The sequence below is a fragment of the Mustelus asterias genome, chromosome 20 (genome assembly GCF_964213995.1).
Source record: "Mustelus asterias chromosome 20, sMusAst1.hap1.1, whole genome shotgun sequence".
NCBI classification, from domain to species: Eukaryota; Metazoa; Chordata; class Chondrichthyes; order Carcharhiniformes; family Triakidae; genus Mustelus; species Mustelus asterias.
In genome coordinates, this window is record NC_135820.1 from 26,645,400 (window position 1) to 26,664,295 (window position 18,896).

The following is an 18,896-nucleotide window of genomic DNA, read 5'->3' on the forward strand; positions in this document are numbered from 1 at the left end:
CAAGCCCAACTGGGAGGTCAATTAGTGATTGCCCATGCAGATCATGGGGATTATCACACCCAACAAGAGCTAAATAAACCAGCACCACATGCCTGAAGTGTTCTGATGTGGGACCTCCTGTCCCCAAGGGGCAGAAACCCACCTCAAGTCTAATAACCGTTAAATGGCTGCGGGGAAGTTGGTGTTCCAGTCGGCAGGTTGGGGAGGGGGGGGGGGCGGCAGAAATTGAATCGGGTTGTTGGTGTGGGGGAACTAGGGATATGGGGCCAGGAGTGGGTGAAGGTGAGGGGTGTTGCGGAAAATCGCACTGTGTGAGATCTTCAATCCTGAAAATATCGAGCACAGCACCACCCATAGGACTAACAGGTACTGTAGCAACTTCCATTTTCATTGAAATATCCCATTCAGTGTACTAACTTTTATATATAATGAAGATAATATAGACTGATAGACAGATGCAAATGGATCTTCCCAAGTCAATTGCAGCAAAATGTACTTGAAATTGCGCTGGTTGAGTTCCACTTTAAGTCTCTGCTAGTCACAAATAGATAGGGCGTAATTTTATCATTGCATTGTGCCCATTTTCAGCCGCGATGCAGTGATAAAGTGGGCCATAAAGTGTTGAGTGTGATCGGCATCGGTTCTCAGCCAGCGCCATTTTACGAGCGCCGGATATCCAGCGCAGTCAGCCTCTCGCCGGAAATGGGTGAGAGGCAGGTTAATATATTCAAATTTATTAAAATAGGCATTTGCATCTGCTTAGTGAGCCTGATGCTCAATCGTCGGGGCTTGGCCCCCCTTTAAGACCTCACCGGGAAAGATTCTCGCCGGCGAGGAATAGACATGCTCCCCATGAACGAGAAGCAGTCGACTTGGCCTCACCAATGGAACTGGAGGCCATTGAGGCCACCCCTTCCGGGGGAGGCCAAGGGCAAGGGGGATGCCCTTTGGGCAGTGTCAGATTGGCAGTGCCACCCTGGCATCAGGGCAATGCCACTGGCACCTGGGCAATGCCCACTGGGCAGTGCCAGGGTAGGGGCTAATGGGGAGGGGCTAATGGGGGAGAGGCTAACAGGGGAGGGGGCATGCTGCCACTCTGTAGGGATCGGTGGGGGGAGGGTGGCAGGTCCGCGATCTGTGGGGGAAGGGCAGCGGGTCTGCAATCGGTGGGGGGGAGGACGGCGGGTCCACGATCAGTGGGTGGAGGGCAGTGGATCCGCGATCGATGTGGGAAGGGCAGCGGGTCCACCATCGGTGGAGGAGGGGGATTCGCGAGGTCCACGATTGGTCTGGGCAGTGGAGGGGGGGGGGGTCAGCAGGAGCTGCAGCGTGGACCGTGGGCCCCCGCGATTACAGTGGGAGGGAGCTGCTTTAGGCAGCCTGCAGTAGCAGGGGCCTGACAGCTCTCTCTTGTCTGTCAGACCCCTGCTACTTCTAATGCACATGTGCAACATCAAAGGCCTGCACATGCACGCTACCTCCCTCTGCGGTCTTTCGGGTGCGTTAAATCCCGCCCACTGGCTTCTGCAGCGCAAATCTGACACACTCAAAATGTTGCAGGCAGTGTGCATTTGGGGAGGGGTTGCGGGGGGGGGAGGAGGTGGGGAAGGGGGTGCGGGAGGGGGGGGGGGAAACTAAAAACGGGCCTAAAAGTCAGATCTGAAACTCTCCTAGTTTCAAGTCTACCCAGCACATAGAACAAAAATTGTAAAATTGCCCCAATAATCTTCCTTGACACAGAGTTATCAGAAAATGTAATTGTTTCTTTTCTTATTTTAAAATATATTCCTTAATGTATTTAAAATAAATAATTTGATGTAGTTCTATTAATACAGATGAAAATGGATTTATCAAAATAAGCATTTTTAAGAAGGGTATGCATTCCTCCACACACCTGTGAAATGACTGAAAATGCCTAAGATCGAACTATGTGAATGAACCATCTAATAATTTTGTTGATGTAAACCAGTCAGCTTCTTGGTAAATTAAGTATTTTTGAAGTGACAAACCTTTAAATCTGCCTACAAGAACCTGTGTGACTAAGATAATGAGCACAATTTGAGGGGCCCGCTTTTTATTTTACTCATTAATGGAATATGGGTGTTGCTGGCAAGGCCAACATTCATTGCCCATCCCTAATTGCCTTTGGAAAGGTGGTGGTAAACTGCCTTCCTGAACTGCTGCAGTCCATGTTTTGCAGGTACACCCACAGTGCTGTTAGGGAGGATTTTGACCCAACAACAGCTAAGAAATGGCGATATATTTCCAAGTCAGAATGGTGGGTGTTTTGGAGAGCAACTTCCAGGTGGTGGCGTTCCCATGTGTTTGCTGACCTTGTCCTTCGAGATGGCAATGGCTGTGGGCTTGGAAGGTCCTGCCTAAGCACGCGTGGTGAATTCCTGCAGCACATCTTTTAGGTGGCACACACTGCTGCCACTGCATTGGTAGGGCGGCACGGTAGCACAGTGGTTAGCACTGCTGCTTCACAGCTCCAGGGTCCCGGGTTCGATTCCCGGCTCGGGTCACTGTCTGTGTGGAGTTTGCACATTCTTCTCGTGTCTGCGTGGGTTTCCTCCGGGTGCTCCGGTTTCCTCCCACAGTCCAAAGATGTGCGAGTTAGGTTGATTGGCCAGGTTAAAAATTGCCCCTTAGAGTCCTGGGATGCATAGGTTAGAGGGATTAGCGGGTAAATATGTGGGGTGGGATTGTGGTCGGTGCAGACTCGATGGGCCGAATGGCCTCCTTCTGCACTGTAGGGTTTCTATGATTTCTATGGAGGAGAGATTGTATGTTTGTGGATGGGGTGTCAATCAAATGGCTGCTTTGACCTGAATGGCGCATTCAGCTAGGCAAGTGGAGATTATTCCATCACACTCCCGATTTGTGCCTTGTAGATGGTGAACATACTTTGGGGAGTCAGGAGGTGAGTTACTTACCACAGGATTCCAAGCCTCTGACCTGCTCTTGTAGCCACAGTATTTATATGGCTAATCCAGTCCAGTTTCTGGTCAATGGTAACCCCAGAATGTTGATAGTGGGGGATTCAGAGATGGTAATAAGAGCATATGAATGAGAAGTAGGAGTAGCCTGCTCCATCAGTCAATATGGTCATGGCTGATCTCATTTTGGCCTCATCTCCACCTTCCTGTTTCCCTTCATCCTGCTATTAATTAAAAACCTATCTATCTCCTCCTTAAATTTGTTTAGTGTTCTGGCGTCTACAGCACTCTGGGGTAGAGAATTCCACAGATTCATGATCCTTTGAGTAAAGTAATTCCTCCTCATTTCTGTTTTGAATCTGCCACCCCTTAGCTCAAAACTATGGCCTCTCATTCTAGAATGTCCAACAAGGGGAAATATCCACTCTGCATCTACCCTGTCAATCCCCTTTAGCATCTTGTATACCTCAATTACATCTCCTCTCATTCTTCTAAACTTCTGCTAGTAGAGGCCTAAACTGCTCAATCTGCCTTCATAAGACAAGTCCTTCATCCCCAGAATCAATCCAGTGAACTTTTTCTGAACTGCATCTAATGTATTTACATCCTTCCTCAAGTAAGAGGACCAAAACTGTGTGTAGTACTCTATATGAGGTCTCACAATTACTCTTTAATGTCAAGGGTCGATGGTTAGATTCTCTCTTGTTGGAGATGGTCATTGCCTGGCACTTGTGGGTGTGAATGTTACTTACCACTTGTCAGCCCAAAGCCTAGATATTGTGCAAGGGCAGTCATTTTCCCCTCATCTTTGAAGTTCAGATCTGTTGTCCATGTTTGAACCAAGGCTGTAATGAGGTCCGGAGCTGAGTGACTCTGGCAGAACCCAAACTAGGTGTCAGTGAGCAGGTTATTGCTAAGCAAGTACTGCTTGCTTCTGCTCTTGATGACTCCTTCCATCACTTCACTAATGACCAAGAACAAACTGAAGGGGCGGTAATTGGTCAGGGTTGGATTTGTCCTCTTTTTTGAACCAATCTCATAATTTCTACCTGGAGGTGTGCCCACTTTGTTACACAAAACCTGATTCAGGTGAATCGAAACTTGGACCAGCGGAAGATATATGTAACATTCCAGTCAGTGGTTTCGGGTATAAGTTATGGACTAAATTTTTTGGATCTTTTGCATTGGCTGAGCCAGTCCTGTCCAAACCGTGCTGGAATGCAGTAACAAGATATCAGCACTAGCTCAGTTTGGTAGTACACTTGCCTTCATGTCACAAGGTTCAAGTCCTGCTCTGAAGCCTCAGAACGAAAGTCAGTACGGAGGGAGTGCTGCACTGCCAGAGAGTCTTTCTGATGTGATGTTAAACTAAGGCCCCATCTGCCCTCTCAGGTGGATGAAGAGCTAGGGGCCATTCTCTCCAATACCCAGCCTGGCTAATAATATTTATCCCCCTAGTCAACATCACCCAGAGAGAATATCTGACCACAATCACATTGCTGATTGGGGGAGCTTGCTGAAATGGACTGCCGCGTTTCCTACGTCACAGCAATGACTCCACTTAAAAACGCATTATATAAAAGCTCTATATAAATACAAGTCTTGTATTTTTTCAAAACTAGTGGTAACAAGCAGAAACTTCACCCTATGCTATTCAGTGGCAGGTTAGAGTTGAAGCTTCCAAAATTTGAAGTCTGTTTTGGGTTCCTCGAACAAATTGTTGAATTTGTAAACACCTCCCCGACACCATAACTTATTAATATTAAAAAACAATCTCTAACGAGTGTGTTTTTAAAAAATACCATACAGTAAAAGAGTTCTGATTAAAGAGCAGCAAGTGTATTGAAAGAGAGAGCACTGGGACATACACGGTGACTGAGCTCTCCCTCAGCCAGGGAGAGGCACAAAGGGGAGATTTAAATGGTGGGAAGTCACAACGAGAACAAGAGCCCTCCTACCTAGCTCGGTGCGCCAGTCATTTACGGTAATGTGTGCTTAAAAAAAAGGTTCATTTCCTGATCACGTGGCATTGAGGGAACTGTTATCTTGTTTTATATTTTAAAATAGCCAAAGGAGGAGGAGGAGGGGGAAAAGTGTGTGTAGAGGAATTAAGGCTAGGAATTTGGGCCATCTCTTTTGATATAGGGAAGGAGGGGGAGGGAAGGAAGGAGGGAGAGGGAGCTGGGCTTCTCCTCCTCCTTCTCTCTGGGCTGTGATGGTGACAGGATCTTGCTGAAGCTGAAGTTGTCCCTTTTGCCTTCCCTTCCAGCGCTGGGAGGCTCCGGCCGCTGCCTCGCCTCATTGTATCCAGCGCTCGGCTACATTCTTGCAGCATGGGGACGTGTTACAGTCTGAGATCGCGGCTCATCGGTCCCCACAGCACCTCCAGCATCGCTTACTCAGGGGGCCGGCCGCCCAGTGCCGCCGGCGTAGGGGAAGGGGATGGCGGGGGCGGGCAGCAGGAGCAGCCGGACGGGCAACTGAGAGAGCGGCTGCGGTCCGAAGAGAAAGCCCGCCTCAAAGCCGACAAGAAACGGAGCCGGAGCATCGATAAGAGCCTGAAGGCGGAGAAACGCGAGTACAAACAGACACACCGGCTGCTGCTGCTGGGTGAGTCTTCCCCCTTGCTCAGCTCCCTCCTGCATGCCAACCTGCTTCTTTCATGACTGCCACTGCCCCTCAAAGCCGCCTCGATAATCACCCCGGCTGTAACCTCAGATCTCCTGATTTGGTTTTGTTCTTTTGGGCCAATTCCATGGGCTGTCACAGATCTTCAAACCCAATTCAGGAGCCAAAGCAAAAAGTTGGGATGAAATGTCATGGCCTTGAGAAGGCTTGGTGACTGACTTCAGGAGCCAACCCTGTGAACATAAGTTAATGTACTTGAAAAGTTTACATTTTAACAAGTTCTCATTTTAAGTTATGGTTACAATTTCTGGGAAGATAGAAGTTGATCATTGTGAGAACAGACTTTTGATGAGGGTGGATAGTTGGGAGAAAGAGACTGTGTTGGTGAAATGTATTTAAATAAATGGGGCCTGACTGTCACACAGGTAATATAAAGTCACAATTCTCCTGGCCAACTTGCCATGTTCCACCCTCCATAAACCATCCCCCACCATCCCTGTGGCCTGGATTGGTTCCTGGTTCAGCAACACTCAGTTCTCAGTGTCATATTCAAATCACCCCATGGCCTCACCCGTCCCTATCCCTCTAACATCCTCCAGTCCAACAACTAGCTGAGAACGCTACATTCCTCCAACTCTGGGCCCTTGCCTGTACCTCATTTACTTCATTTCACCATTGTTGGCCATCGAGTTGTCCAGGCCCTAGAGTTCTTGATTTTTTTCCCTAGCCACTCTGCCCGCACCTCCCCTTAAAATCAAACTCATTGATCAAACCTAATGTTGTCTCCTTTGGCTCAGTGATTATTGTCTGATTACCCTGTGGTGCAGTGCATTGAGATGTTTACTGTCTTGAAGGTGCTGTCTAAATGTAATCTGTTCTGGTGTGTCCCATCAGGTGCAAAAGTTGTCAAATCAACCAACTCCATCTCCCCGATGCTTTTAATTCCTCCCATGCCCTTGTGCTGTCAGGCTTTGACATTCCCATCCTGGGTGAGCTGCAAATCCCTCCAGTTAAATCATAGAATCCCTACAGTGCAGAAGGAGGCCATGCAACCCATCGAGTCTGTACCGACCACAATCCCACCCAGGCCCTATTCCCGTAACCCCACGCATTTACCCTGCTAATCCCTCTGATACTAGGGTCAACTTAGCATAGCCAATCAACCTAACCTGCACATGTTTGGATTGTCGGAGGAAACCGGAGCACCCGGAAGAAACCCACGCAGACACGGGGAGAAAGTGCAAACTCCACACAGACAGTGTTGTAAAATGTTGTAAAAACTGAAGCCATCACCTTCTGCTCCAACCATGAAGTTCATACTTTTGGCTTGTGACTCTGTTCCCTCTCCCCAGGTACCATCTCAGGCTAAGCCAGACTGTTTCATAGCCCTGTTCAACCTAGAGCTTGGCATCTGTCCCCATGTTGTCATTAAAACGAAGAGTGCCAGTTTCCACCTCTGTAATATTATCCCCCTCTGCCCTGACCTCAGTCTATTTGTGGCTGAAACCCACATCTCCATGGCGTTGCCACCTCCTAGTTGGTCTCTCAATGTCTGTAAAATGCAGTTCATTCAATACTGCTTGTATTCTATACTACACCAGTTCCCTCATCTTCACCGGCCTGCTCCGTTCCCAATGGCCTAATGCCTCAAATTTAGAATTCTCATCTTTGTGTTTAATTCCTATATTGCCTCACTCTTTCATCCTCTAATCCCCACTGAAGTGTCCATGCTGAGGGCAATTGTAAATAAAATCATTTTCCCCTTCCTCAACCCCTATCTCATTTTGCCCCACCATTGCTGCCTGTAGCTACAGCTGTTGGGACTGAGTGTTTGTGAATTTCCTCCATAAAACTTTCCACCTCACTTAGAAACTTTCTTTAAAACCCACTTTTGGACTCTCTGCCTGATGGCTCCTCCATTAGCTTGACGTAATTTCCTTTGATTATGCCTCAGTGAAATACCTTGCAATGTTTTGCCATTATTCTGAGGACCATTTCTTTTAGACATAAATATAACAAATCTCCCTTATTTTAAGGGGTGGTGTCAGAGAAATAGGGTAGATTCTCTTAACAGTTTGCTTTGGCCTACTGGTATCAGTATTAGGTTGTCATTTGCTATGAGGCTGCACTCTGGTTGTGAAGCTGTCTACAGGCTAACATATCAGGCAAGAGCCTAGTGATGGCCCCAGTTCGAATGCTAATCTTTTTCAGGTGCTGGCGGACTTGCTGTGCATTTTTTTGCTTTTTAATTTCTGTTTTCCAGCAGTGCCTCTGCTTCCGTTTAACTTTGTTGATTTGTTTTAATGGTTACATTTTGTAGTCTCGTTAACTTCTTCTTTTCAAAAACTTGAATTGGGGATGGGGGAATGTTGTGTCTAATAGTACTAATGCAAAACCCTGGTTGCACAACTCGTGAATGATGAACTGGTGAACATGTCAAGAGCTGTCATTATTAGGGAAATGTTGGGGATAATTTTCATAATTGGCAAGAACCACCAACTGATTTAAATATAAAAGGTCATGTTTAAAGCTGTGATGTACCTCAAAGTAAGTAATTTCTTTTCTTAGTTTTTCTGAGCAACGTGCCATCTTCTGAGTATCTTTCCCCCCTCCCCTATCTTACTCAAGGGACTAATCTTCATGTATAGGCTGGACAGAAAGGGGTGGATCTTGACTTTGTGCGATAATTGTAAAATGGGAAATAGCTTATTTTGCAACCTTTTCGATTTACATCTCTCCAAATTTTTAATCACATTGAAGTTGGTGGAAATAAATATCATGGGAGATGTCGAACAGGTTGCCGATTCATTATCAACAAGTTTTAGACTTATTGCACAGACTTATTACCCCTCTCTGTCCAGCCTGTATATGAAGATTGATCCTTTGAGTAATGTTAGACCGGGGGGGGGGGGGAAGGTACTCGGCGAACATGACATGCTGCACAAAAACCTGAGTGTTAGTCGGCCACGAGGGCCTAATCCAGCCCTGGCCTGATATTTGCACTTACCAGAAGGAGCACTGGATCATTATGTGGACTTGGAGTATTGGCCAATTATTCCTCTTCTCACCACTCCCCCTGCCACTCTTTGTTTTGCAGGCAGCTGAGGCAATTCTAACATATTGTTGCTAATGGGTAACCCAAATGCATGATGTGCCTTTCCGGGTGAGCATTGTATCTTGCCCCGTAGGCCAAAGCATTTGTTTGAGAATGAGAGAGAGAGAAAGAATGTGTGTAGGCAGCCAACATGGCGGCAGCTGGTATGCTGACATTTCAGTGTTTTTGACTGCGTTTGGAAATATAAAATGTGGTAGATTGCTTGACACCTGTGTGAATAATATTCTATTCAAGGCCTGTACTTCTGGTGGGATATTGTCTGCTCTGACCTGTGATAATGGTGGAGCCAATTGCAATTGTCACTGGTGTACATTACCCAATTTATTTTACATTCCAACCATTATTTTGTAAATTGAGTTTGTGTCTTTATATGCCCTGTTTGTGAACAGAACTCCCACCGACCTGATGAAGGAGCTGCGCTCCGAAAACTAGTGGCTTGTGCTACCAAATAAACCTGTTGGACTTTAACCTGGTGTTATGAGACTTCTTACTGAATTCGAGCAGCACAGAAGGAGCTTGTTCAGCCCATGGTGCCTGTACCAGCTCCTTGAAAGGGTGACCCAATTAGTTCCACTCTCCTGATCTTTTGCTAGAGTTCTGCAAATAGGACCATAGAATCCCCACAGTGCATAAGGAAACAATTTCGCCATTGAGTCTGCATCGACTCTCCGGCAGAGCATCTTCCCAGCCCCACCACCCCACCCTATCCACATAACTTTGCACACTTAGAATGGCCAATCCACCTAACCCGCTCATCTCTGGATTATGGGAGGAACACAGTAAGAAGTCTCTCAACACCAGGTTAAAGTCCAACAGGTTTATTTGGTAGCAAATACCATCCAAATAAACCTGTTGGACTTTAACCTGGTGTTGTGAGACTTCTTACTGTGTTCACCCCAGTCCAACGCCGGCATCTCCACATTATGGGAGGAAACCAGAGCGCCCGGAGGAAATCCACGCAGACACAGGGAGAATGTGCAAACTCCACAGAGACAACAGTTACCCTTTTGAAAGTGACGATTGAATCTGCTTCCACCACACTTTTTGGCAGTGCATTCCGAGTCATAATAGCTAATCCTTTTTCTTTTGTTTTAAAAAAAAGTCCTTATTTCGCTTCAAGTTCTCAGAGTCGTGGAGGTTTACAGCATGGAAACAGGCCCTTCGGTCCAACTTGTCCATGCCACCCTTTTTTTTTAAAACCCCTAAGCTAATCCCAATTGCCCGCATTTGGCCCATATCCCTCTATACCCATCGTACCCATGTATCTATCTAAATGCTTTTTAAAAGACAACATTGTACCCGCCTCTACTACTACCTCTGGCAGCTTGTTCCAGACACTCACCACCCTCTGTGCAAAAAAATTGCCCCTCTGGACACTTTTGTATCTCTCCCCTCTCACCTTGAACCCTCTAGTTTTAGACTCCCCTACCTTTGGGAAAAGATATTGACTATCTAGTTGATCTATGCCCCTCATTATTTTATAGACCTCTATAAGATCACCCCTCAGCCTCCTACGCTCCAGAGAAAAAAGTTCCAGTCTATCCAGCCTCTCCTTATAACTCAATCCATCAAGTCCTGGTAGCATCCTAGTAAATCTCTTCTGCACTCTTTCTAGTTTAATAATATCCTTTCTATAATAGGGTGACCAGAATTGCACACAGTATTCCAACTGTGGCCTTACCAATGTCTTGTACAACTTCAACAAGACATTCCAACTCCTGTATTCAATGTTCTGACCGATGAAACCAAGCACGCCGAATGTCGTCTTCACTACTCTGTCCACCTGTGACTCCACTTTCAAGGAACTATGAGTATGTACCCCTAGATCTCTTTGTTCTGTAACTCTCCCCAACGCCCTACCATTAACTGAGTAAGTCCTACCCTGGTTCAATCTACCAAAATGCATCACCTCGCATTTGTCTAAATTAAACTCCATCTGCCATTTGTCAGCCCACTTGCCCAATTGATCAAGGTCCTGTTGCAATTGGAGATAACTTTCTTCACTATCCACTATGCCACCAATCTTAGTGTCATCTGCAAACTTACTAACCATGCCTCCTATATTCTCATCCAAATCATTAATATAAATGACAAATAACAGTGGACCCAGCACTGATCCCTGAGGCACACCGCTGGTCACAGGCCGCCAGTTTGAAAACCAACTCTCTACAACCACCCTCTGGCTTCTGTCAAGAAGCCAATTTTGTATCTATTTAGATACCTCACCCTGGATCCCGTGAGATTTAACCTTATGCAACAACCTACCATGCAGTATCTTGTCAAAGGCCTTGCTAAAGTCCATGTAGACAATGTCAACTGCTCTGCCCTCATCCAACTTAGTTACCCCTTCAAAAAACTCAATCAAATTTGTGAGACATGATTTTCCACTCACAAAGCCATGCTGACTGTCCCTAATCAGTCCTTGCGTCTCTAAAAGCCTATAGATCCTGTCTCTCAAAATACCTTCCAACAATTTACCCACCACAGACGTGAGGCTCACTGGCCTGTAGTTCTCAGGCTTTTCCCTGCAGCCCTTTTTAAACAAAGGTACAACATTTGCCGCTCTCCAATCTTCAGGCACCTCATCTGTGACTATCGATGATTCAAATATCTCTGCTAGGGGACCTGCAATTTCCTCCCTAGCCTCCCACAATGTCCTGGGATATACCTCATCAGGTCCCGGGGATTTATCTACCTTGATGCGATTTAAGACTTCCAGCACGTCCTTCTCGGTAATATGTACACTCCTCAAGACATCACTATTTATTTCTCCAAGTTCCCTAACATCTATGCTTCTCTCAACAGTAAATACTGATGAGAAATATTCATTTAGGCTCTCACCCATCTCTTGTGGATCCGCACATAGATGACCTTGTTGATCCTTAAGAGGCCCTACTCTCTCCCTTGTTACTCTTTTGCCCTTTATGTATTTATGTCTTTTGCCAGTTATTTAAATATGCCTTTAGGTTACCAACCCACCTGCCAATTGAAACAGTTTTTCTTCAAAACCGTTGGTCATTTTTGAAGACCTCTTTAAATCTCACTTTTAACCTTCTTCCTCATAAGAAAAATAATCCCAGTTCATTTAGTATCTGCATGCTGAAATCCTCAATCCCTGGTATTTTATTAATTCTCCTCTACACCCTCTTCAAAGCTGTGACATTATTTTTGTCGTGTAGTCTCCAGAATATTCCAGTTGAGACCTAACGAGCCATTTATAAAGGTTTAGTCTAGTTTTCCCGCTTTTACACTCTTGTACCTCTATTCATAAAGCCAAGAATTCTCTCATTTATTTTTAACAACATTTTAATTTGTGCTGCCACTTTCAAAGTTGAGTATATGAACTCCCGCTCCCTCTATATCTCCCTTCAAAATGTACCATATCTCCTGAATTTTCTTTTTAAAAACCCATTGAATTGGACATAAATAAGCATCAGGGCTGAGATTAGAAGCTCATCAATAATTGGAATCAAGCTGTGCCCTTTCCTATGTGGCATTACATGTCAGCAAACAGGCAGTATCACTGGATGATCGAAATGGCTTTTGTGGAGGCAATGGTCTAAATAAGCAAGCTTTGGTAATTGTGGTTTCCTATAAATTTTGGGCTCCAAATCAGGAAAAATGGAGCTTTGCATCATTTTCTCTCTCAGCCTCTGTCTTTGAGCTCCTATATTGACCTGTAACAGATTGCAGTATCTTAGTGTTGGGGTCTGAACTAGTTGCCAAACTTTTATGTTGTACTTTGTTTTCAAAGGTCCGTGAGAAGTTACAATAGGTCATGTTGAGATTTTTGGTAGAAGTGTTTGTGAGACCCTCTCTAAAATGAAATTAGTTTTCTCACGTTGATGGTCGGTGTGTTTATTCTGATGCATTTTCAAAATGACACAGTGGTTAGCACTGCTGCCTCACAGGGACCCAGGTTCAATTCCGGCCTTGGGTTACTGTCTGTGTGGAGTTTGCACATTCTCCCCATGTCTGAATGGGTTTCCTCCGGGTGCTCCGGTTTCCTCCCACAGTCTAAAGCTGTGCCGGGTTAGGTTGATTGGCCTAACTGGGTTGGATTGATTACTAAATTGACCCTAATGTCAGGGAGATTAGCAGGGTAAATATGTGGGGTTATGGGAATAGGGCCTGGGTGGGATTGTGGTCAGTACAGACTTCAGCCATATTGCACTGAGGGACTGGAAACTGAGAAACCTTTTAGCCATATATTTGATATGTAATGAAATTGTAAATATTGAATGCGATTTTAAATGCAGTAACTTGCAGTATTAGACAAAAATGAGTTGTTCTGCACTTTATTTAATAATTTTGAATGTTCGCACAATGTACTTTTCGAAGTTTTATGAATAAAGTATATTTTTGGGGAATTTTTTATTCCATCTGATAGCCTTGTCAAAAGCTTTGCTTTGCAGCAGCTGCCCCAAGCTTTGGTGCATCCCTCAGAAAATAGTCCTGGACCTTGCAACACTCAATCGTGGACAACTCTTTTCACTGGAAGGTCAACAAGTTTTGGGCAGACCAAAGAGCATCTTTCACTGAGTTGATGGCCTTCTAGCCACAGTTAATGTTTATCTCGGTGTGTATCCCTGGAAACAATTTAAATGCACAGAATCCTGTGTCACAGAGTTGCTTGGAAGGAACCTTGATAACAATGACTGCAGTTTTTTCCAGAGCTGCTTTGCAAAGGCACATTCCAGAAGGAGGTGGACAAAGGTCTCTTCCTGCCAAAGCACCCTGGAGGGCAATGTGGGGAGTGGTTGAGACTTCGAGCATGCAGGGAGGACCCTTCTTACCACGAGCCAAGCCACATTTTGATGATTGTTTGAAACTTCTGGCAATGAGGCATTCTGGTAAATAACTTTTACAGTCTGCTCAGGAAACCATCTGAAGGGATCCATCATCTCCTATTCCCTCGGGGCTTCAAGGAAGTTATTTGCAAACCACTGCCAAATGGACTTGTGGCTAAAGGTGCTTTGCTGCGTAGATGAATAATCCAACTGAATGGAGCATTCTGCTGCATCAATATCAGACTTGTCCTTTGCAACACAGATGGCATGAACAGGTGGATCCTAGCATGTAGTGACACTTGGTGGCCATTAGGACAAGGGCAATGTTGGATATGTTTTTAACCCTTTAAAGGTTCATATATATCCCCGTGAACACAGTTAATTTTTGATCTCCAGATAAAATGGAAGATGACTCGAGTGACTGCTGAATGGGATCTGGGTCAGACCTGAGCTACGTAGAGCAACACTGAGAGAGCCTCGCACCTGATGACTAGATCCTTGCTTCAATGGAGAGATAACATTGGTCTCACGTGCCCAGTATTTGTTTTACCATGGCTGCATTCCCCTTCTAGTTTCTAGTGCAGCCCCTCTGAGCCACATCCCCAACACCTTCAGGTATTTTGACCTGACAGTGAAAGAGGCAAAGGATTAGTCGGCATAGTTTCCCAAGGACCATACTTGGGTTCCCAAGGTTGGACTGCAGATGCTCCTCAGTCTGTGCACTGACAATGGATCTGAGCAGAAAGGGTGAGGTCATCCATTTACAGACTTTGCTGCCTGATATTGCCACCCCTCGTATGCCTGCATCCTGCCTGATGGACTCGGCTAAAGGATTGATATAAAATACGAACAAGACAGGGGAGAGTCCAGATTTGACTGAAAAGCTTTCTGATCCTCGTCCATTGATTGAAATCTTTGGTTTGGACAGCACATTCATCGCATAGGTGCGCAATATTCTGCCAAATGCCTTTTCCTGGTCCACGCTGATGAGGCAGGTGTCCACACCCCTGTCCTGTACGGAGGTGATCATATTCCTGAGTAGCACGAGACTTGCTTCCAAGATCTTCCTGCCAGGCACAGCACAGATCTGGTCAGGATGGATGACCAACTCCACAGCAGACTTGATTAGATTGACAGTGAACTTGGACAGAGTTTTGTGGTTTACACTGAGCAGTGAAATGGGTTGCTAATTTCTGATTTCCTTCCACTTGTGGATGAGGCTGATGATGTCTTTCCTCATGGATTCTGATGGCTGGAAACATTCTCACAGACATTTCCGTCAGTCTGGGTTGATATTCCACAGGGTTGAATAAAACTCAGTTGGTAATCCCTCACTTCCAGGAGTTTTATTCATTTCAAAGGACCTAATGGCCTTTTGGTCCAGAGTTAACGGTTGGTCAAGACTCCCCTGCTTGCTGTCGTCTAAGACTCTCTGTGATAGAGGACAAGAAAGACCGGGAGGCCATGTGGGCTTCTCGTCATACAATCCAGCATCAAAGGATTTTCTGATCCTTAGTATGTCAGGTTGCAGTGACATTGCTGAACCATCCTCTTCCTCCAGGCTGCTGATCACACAGCTCTCTTTGGGTCTGCCTCATCCCATGCTACTGAGTGGATTCTGGACCTGAAGATTATTTTGGAGGCCAAATGCCTTTTCCTGGTCCACGCTGATGAGGCAGGTGTCCACAAAAGGTCAGGCTTGCTGACTTTTAATTTCTTGGAGATCTTCCTTGACTCCCATTGACTGCAGTTGGAGCAGATTCTGTTGTTTTTCTGGATTTAGCACATTTCTCTCCGTCTCTTTCTCTCTCGCCTTCTGAACACCATGATGATGAACGATTCCCACCAGTGCATCAGCATAGTCCTCGAACCTTTGTAATTCCTTTTCAGCCAACTCAACAATTTCACATTCAACTTCCATGTTCCAACTTTTTGGTCTTCCAGTGGAAGACAGTGGTCAGAGTAAAACACTGGCTTTACATCAGTAGATCTGACTGACACTTAAGCACAAAATGGAAGCTTATCTTAGAATGAATGGACTCATCTGGTCTCAACCAGGGGTACCTGCGCGGCGCTCTTTCTGCAAGATTGCTGAAGACATTGTGCAGCTTGGCATCTTGTATCATTCCCATCAGGAATTCAGATTTACCAGGATGTTGCCTGGTATGGAGGGTCTTAGTTATGAGGAGAGATTGGGTAAACTGGGCTTGTTCTCCCTGGAAAGACGGAGAATGAGGGGAGACCTAATAGAGGTGTACAAAAGTATGAAGGGTATAGATAGGGTGAACAGTGGGAAGCTTTTTCCCAGGTCGGAGGTGACGATCACGAGAGGTCATGGGCTCAAGGTGAGAGGGGCGAGGTATAACTCAGATATCAGAGGGGCGTTTTTTACACAGAGGGTGGTGGGGTCTGGAATGCGCTGTCAAGTAGGGTGGTGGAGGCAGACACGCTGGCATCATTTAAGACTTACCTGGATAGTCACATGAGCAGTCTGGGAATGGAGGGATACAAACGAATGATCTAGTTGGACCAATGAGCAGCACAGGCTTGGAGGGCCGAAGGGCCTGTTTCCTGTGCTGTACTGTTCTTTGTTCTTCTTTGTTCTTTGGTGTCTGGTTAGCTGATGGACCTGCTGCAAAGTCCAGCCACATCAATGATGCAGTTGAGATCACTGTCCAGGATGACCAGCTTGGATGTCTCAAGCAGCAGAGGGAGCTCCTGAAGGACAATCTGCCGCTCACTTGTTCTGAGCTGTGGTGTACATGTTAATCAGAGCCGAATGTTTTTGTATGTTGTTTGCTATGAGGAGATGCTTACCCACCACTTCTTTGACTTTAGAGATGGTGAATTTTCCTCTTTCCACCAGAATACTCAGGCTGCAGGAATGGGAATCATTTCCGCTTGACCAGGTCGATGGCCAATGAATATCAACACAACTATTGCCTGTGGGGACCGAGGTGCGCTATTCGGCACTTCTGCAGAAACAGTATGTCAGCTTTGAACTTGGCAAGATAATCCAAAGTTGAAACACAGTGCATAGTGGACTTTACGCTATGCATGTTAATGGGAACAAACTTTAGATCCATTTTAAAGCTGCTTGTCACTTACAGACCCTTGTTTTTGACACTTTAGGCACTTGGGTATGTTCCTGTATACCTGTAGTGTTGAGAAACAGTGGAGAAAGCCATCCAGGTCCACCTCGCCAGCATTGTTCCACCCACGTGACACTGGAGAAGGTGGGGGGAGAAAATCATGCAAACAGCGTGGTTTGGACTGTCCTCCATTGGAGCCATCTTTCCAATTCATTCCTCCTTGAAGATATTGCCACTCCTGGTTTCCCAGAGCTGGGGTGCATTGCCTTGTTGCTTTTGAGATTGGGGTATTGTTTCCGATATTCGAGAGCTCGCATTTCTTCTCTTCCAACTCCTTAGTTTTTTGACACTGCTTCTTGTGCTGTTGCCAACCTTGTTCTCCTTTATCTGAAGTGCAGCAATCCCTGTCATCATGTCTATAAGACCATGAAATGTAGGAGCAGAAGTAGGCCATTCGGCTGATCAAATCTGCAATTCCTTATTCTAAGATTATGCTGCTGGTCCTAGACTCTCCCACAAGAGGGAATAACTTCTCAGCATCTACCCTATCAAGCCCCCTGAGAATCCTATATGTCTCAATATAGTTGTGTCTCATTCTTCTAAACTCCAATGAGTACAGGTCCAAACTACTCAACCTCTCCTCGTCAGAAAGTCCTTCCATACCCAGGATCAACCTTGTGAACCTTCTCTGGACTACTTCTAATGCCAATACATCTCCTCTTAGATGAGGGGACCAAAACTGTCCACAGCATTCCAGGTGTGATCTAACGAGTGTCTTATATAGTTTCAGTAAATCTTCCCATTTTTAAACTCCATTCCTTTTGAAATAAAGGCCAAAATTGTATTTGTCTTCTCAGTTACCCGCTGAATTTGCATGCTAGCTTTTTGTGATTTATGCACGAGGACCCCCAATACCTCTGTGCTGCAGTTTTCTGCAGTCTTTTTCCATTTAAATAATATTCAGCTCCTCTATTCTTCTTACAAAGTGTGTAACTACACATTTTCCTAAATTATATTCCATTTGCCAAGTTTTTGCCCATTCTGACCACCCTGCTTGATGTTGTAGTTAGCCACAATGGGGCGAGATTTGCTGTAAGTGCGACAGACCCTGGGTTAGCCAGTATAACACAGTAAGAGTTTTAACAACACCAGGTTAAAGTCCAACAGGTTTATTTGGTAGTAAAAGATACAAGCTTTCGGAGTGCTACTCCTTGCTCACCTGACGAAGGAGCAGTGCTCCGAAAGCTTGTGGCTTTTGCTACCAAATAAACCTGTTGGACTTTAACCTGGTGTTGTTAAACTTCTTACTGTGTTTACCCCAGTCCAACGCCGGCATCTCCACATCATGATTAGCCAGTATAACACAGTAAGAGTTTTAACAACACCAGGTGAAAGTCCAACAGGTTTATTTGGTAGCAAATGCCATTAGCTTTTGGAGCGCTGCTCCTTCATCAGATGGAATGGAAATCTGCTCTCAGACAGGGCACAGAGACACAAAATCAAGTTACAGAATACTGATTAGAATGTGAATCTCTACAGCCAACCAGGTCTTAAAGAAACAGACAATGTGAGTGGAGGGAGCATTAAGCACAGGTTAAAGAGATGTGTATTGTCTCCAGACAGGACAGCTAGTGAGATTCTGCAAGTCCAGGAGGCAGGCTGTGGGGGTTACTGATTTTTTAAAAAATACTTTTCCAATTCAATCAAATCAAATCCAATTCAGAGTCTCAACAAGTTGAGACATTTCAGATCCAGGCTGACAAGACAGGGCGAGCGACCAAATCGCCCTGTCCTGGGCCTGATCGACATGAGCCAAGTTGATTGGAGGAGCAAAGCAACACCTCCTCCAAGACTTGAGCTCATTTGCATCTTAGCCAAAAGGCCGGGATGCCGCTTTTAAAAATTGCTTCATATGAAACATATGAAGCTTCAATGTAACCCAATGACCTCAACCAAGTGCAGCATCCAATCCTACTACACTTGATCTTAGCCAAAAGGCTGTGGGGGTTACTGATAGTGTGACATAAACCCAACATCCCGGTTTATAGCAAAGTTAGAGGGAAGGTGGATGATTGTTCTCTTGGCCTCCCACCATCAAACTCGCCCTGACCTGCCATTTGCTGGTCTAAATCCAGAAGCAGTCCTTGGCCTCCGTTCTGTTCCCGACTGTGGCAATATACCTGGTGAGGAAGGTAAGCATGTTGGCAACAGGAACATGGGGTTTGTAAAAATGCAGGATAATGACCTGGTATTATTGCAATGGCCACTTAAGTAGCATCTCTGCTGTGAGAATTTGTGCCAGGTGTCCTTTTTCCTTGAACACTTTGAGGAA

General features: G+C 45.5%; 1 protein-coding gene across 3 annotated transcripts in view; it reads left to right on the forward strand.

The window, feature by feature from the left end:
* The first annotated feature begins 4,565 nt into the window (after positions 1 to 4,565).
* Positions 4,566 to 18,896, forward strand: part of gnas (GNAS complex locus) — a 374,151-nt gene continuing 359,820 nt past the window's right edge. Inside the window, exons 1-2 of one of the 3 annotated variants that reach the window (XM_078236357.1) lie at positions 4,566 to 4,603; positions 5,209 to 5,549. In XM_078236357.1, the coding sequence (XP_078092483.1) occupies positions 4,587 to 4,603; positions 5,209 to 5,549 (358 nt within the window). In that variant the 5' untranslated portion in view covers positions 4,566 to 4,586. Of the gene's footprint in view, positions 4,604 to 4,811; positions 4,924 to 4,964; positions 5,550 to 18,896 lie in introns of those variants that run through there. The other 2 variants (XM_078236358.1, XM_078236359.1) reach the window with 2 other exon arrangements.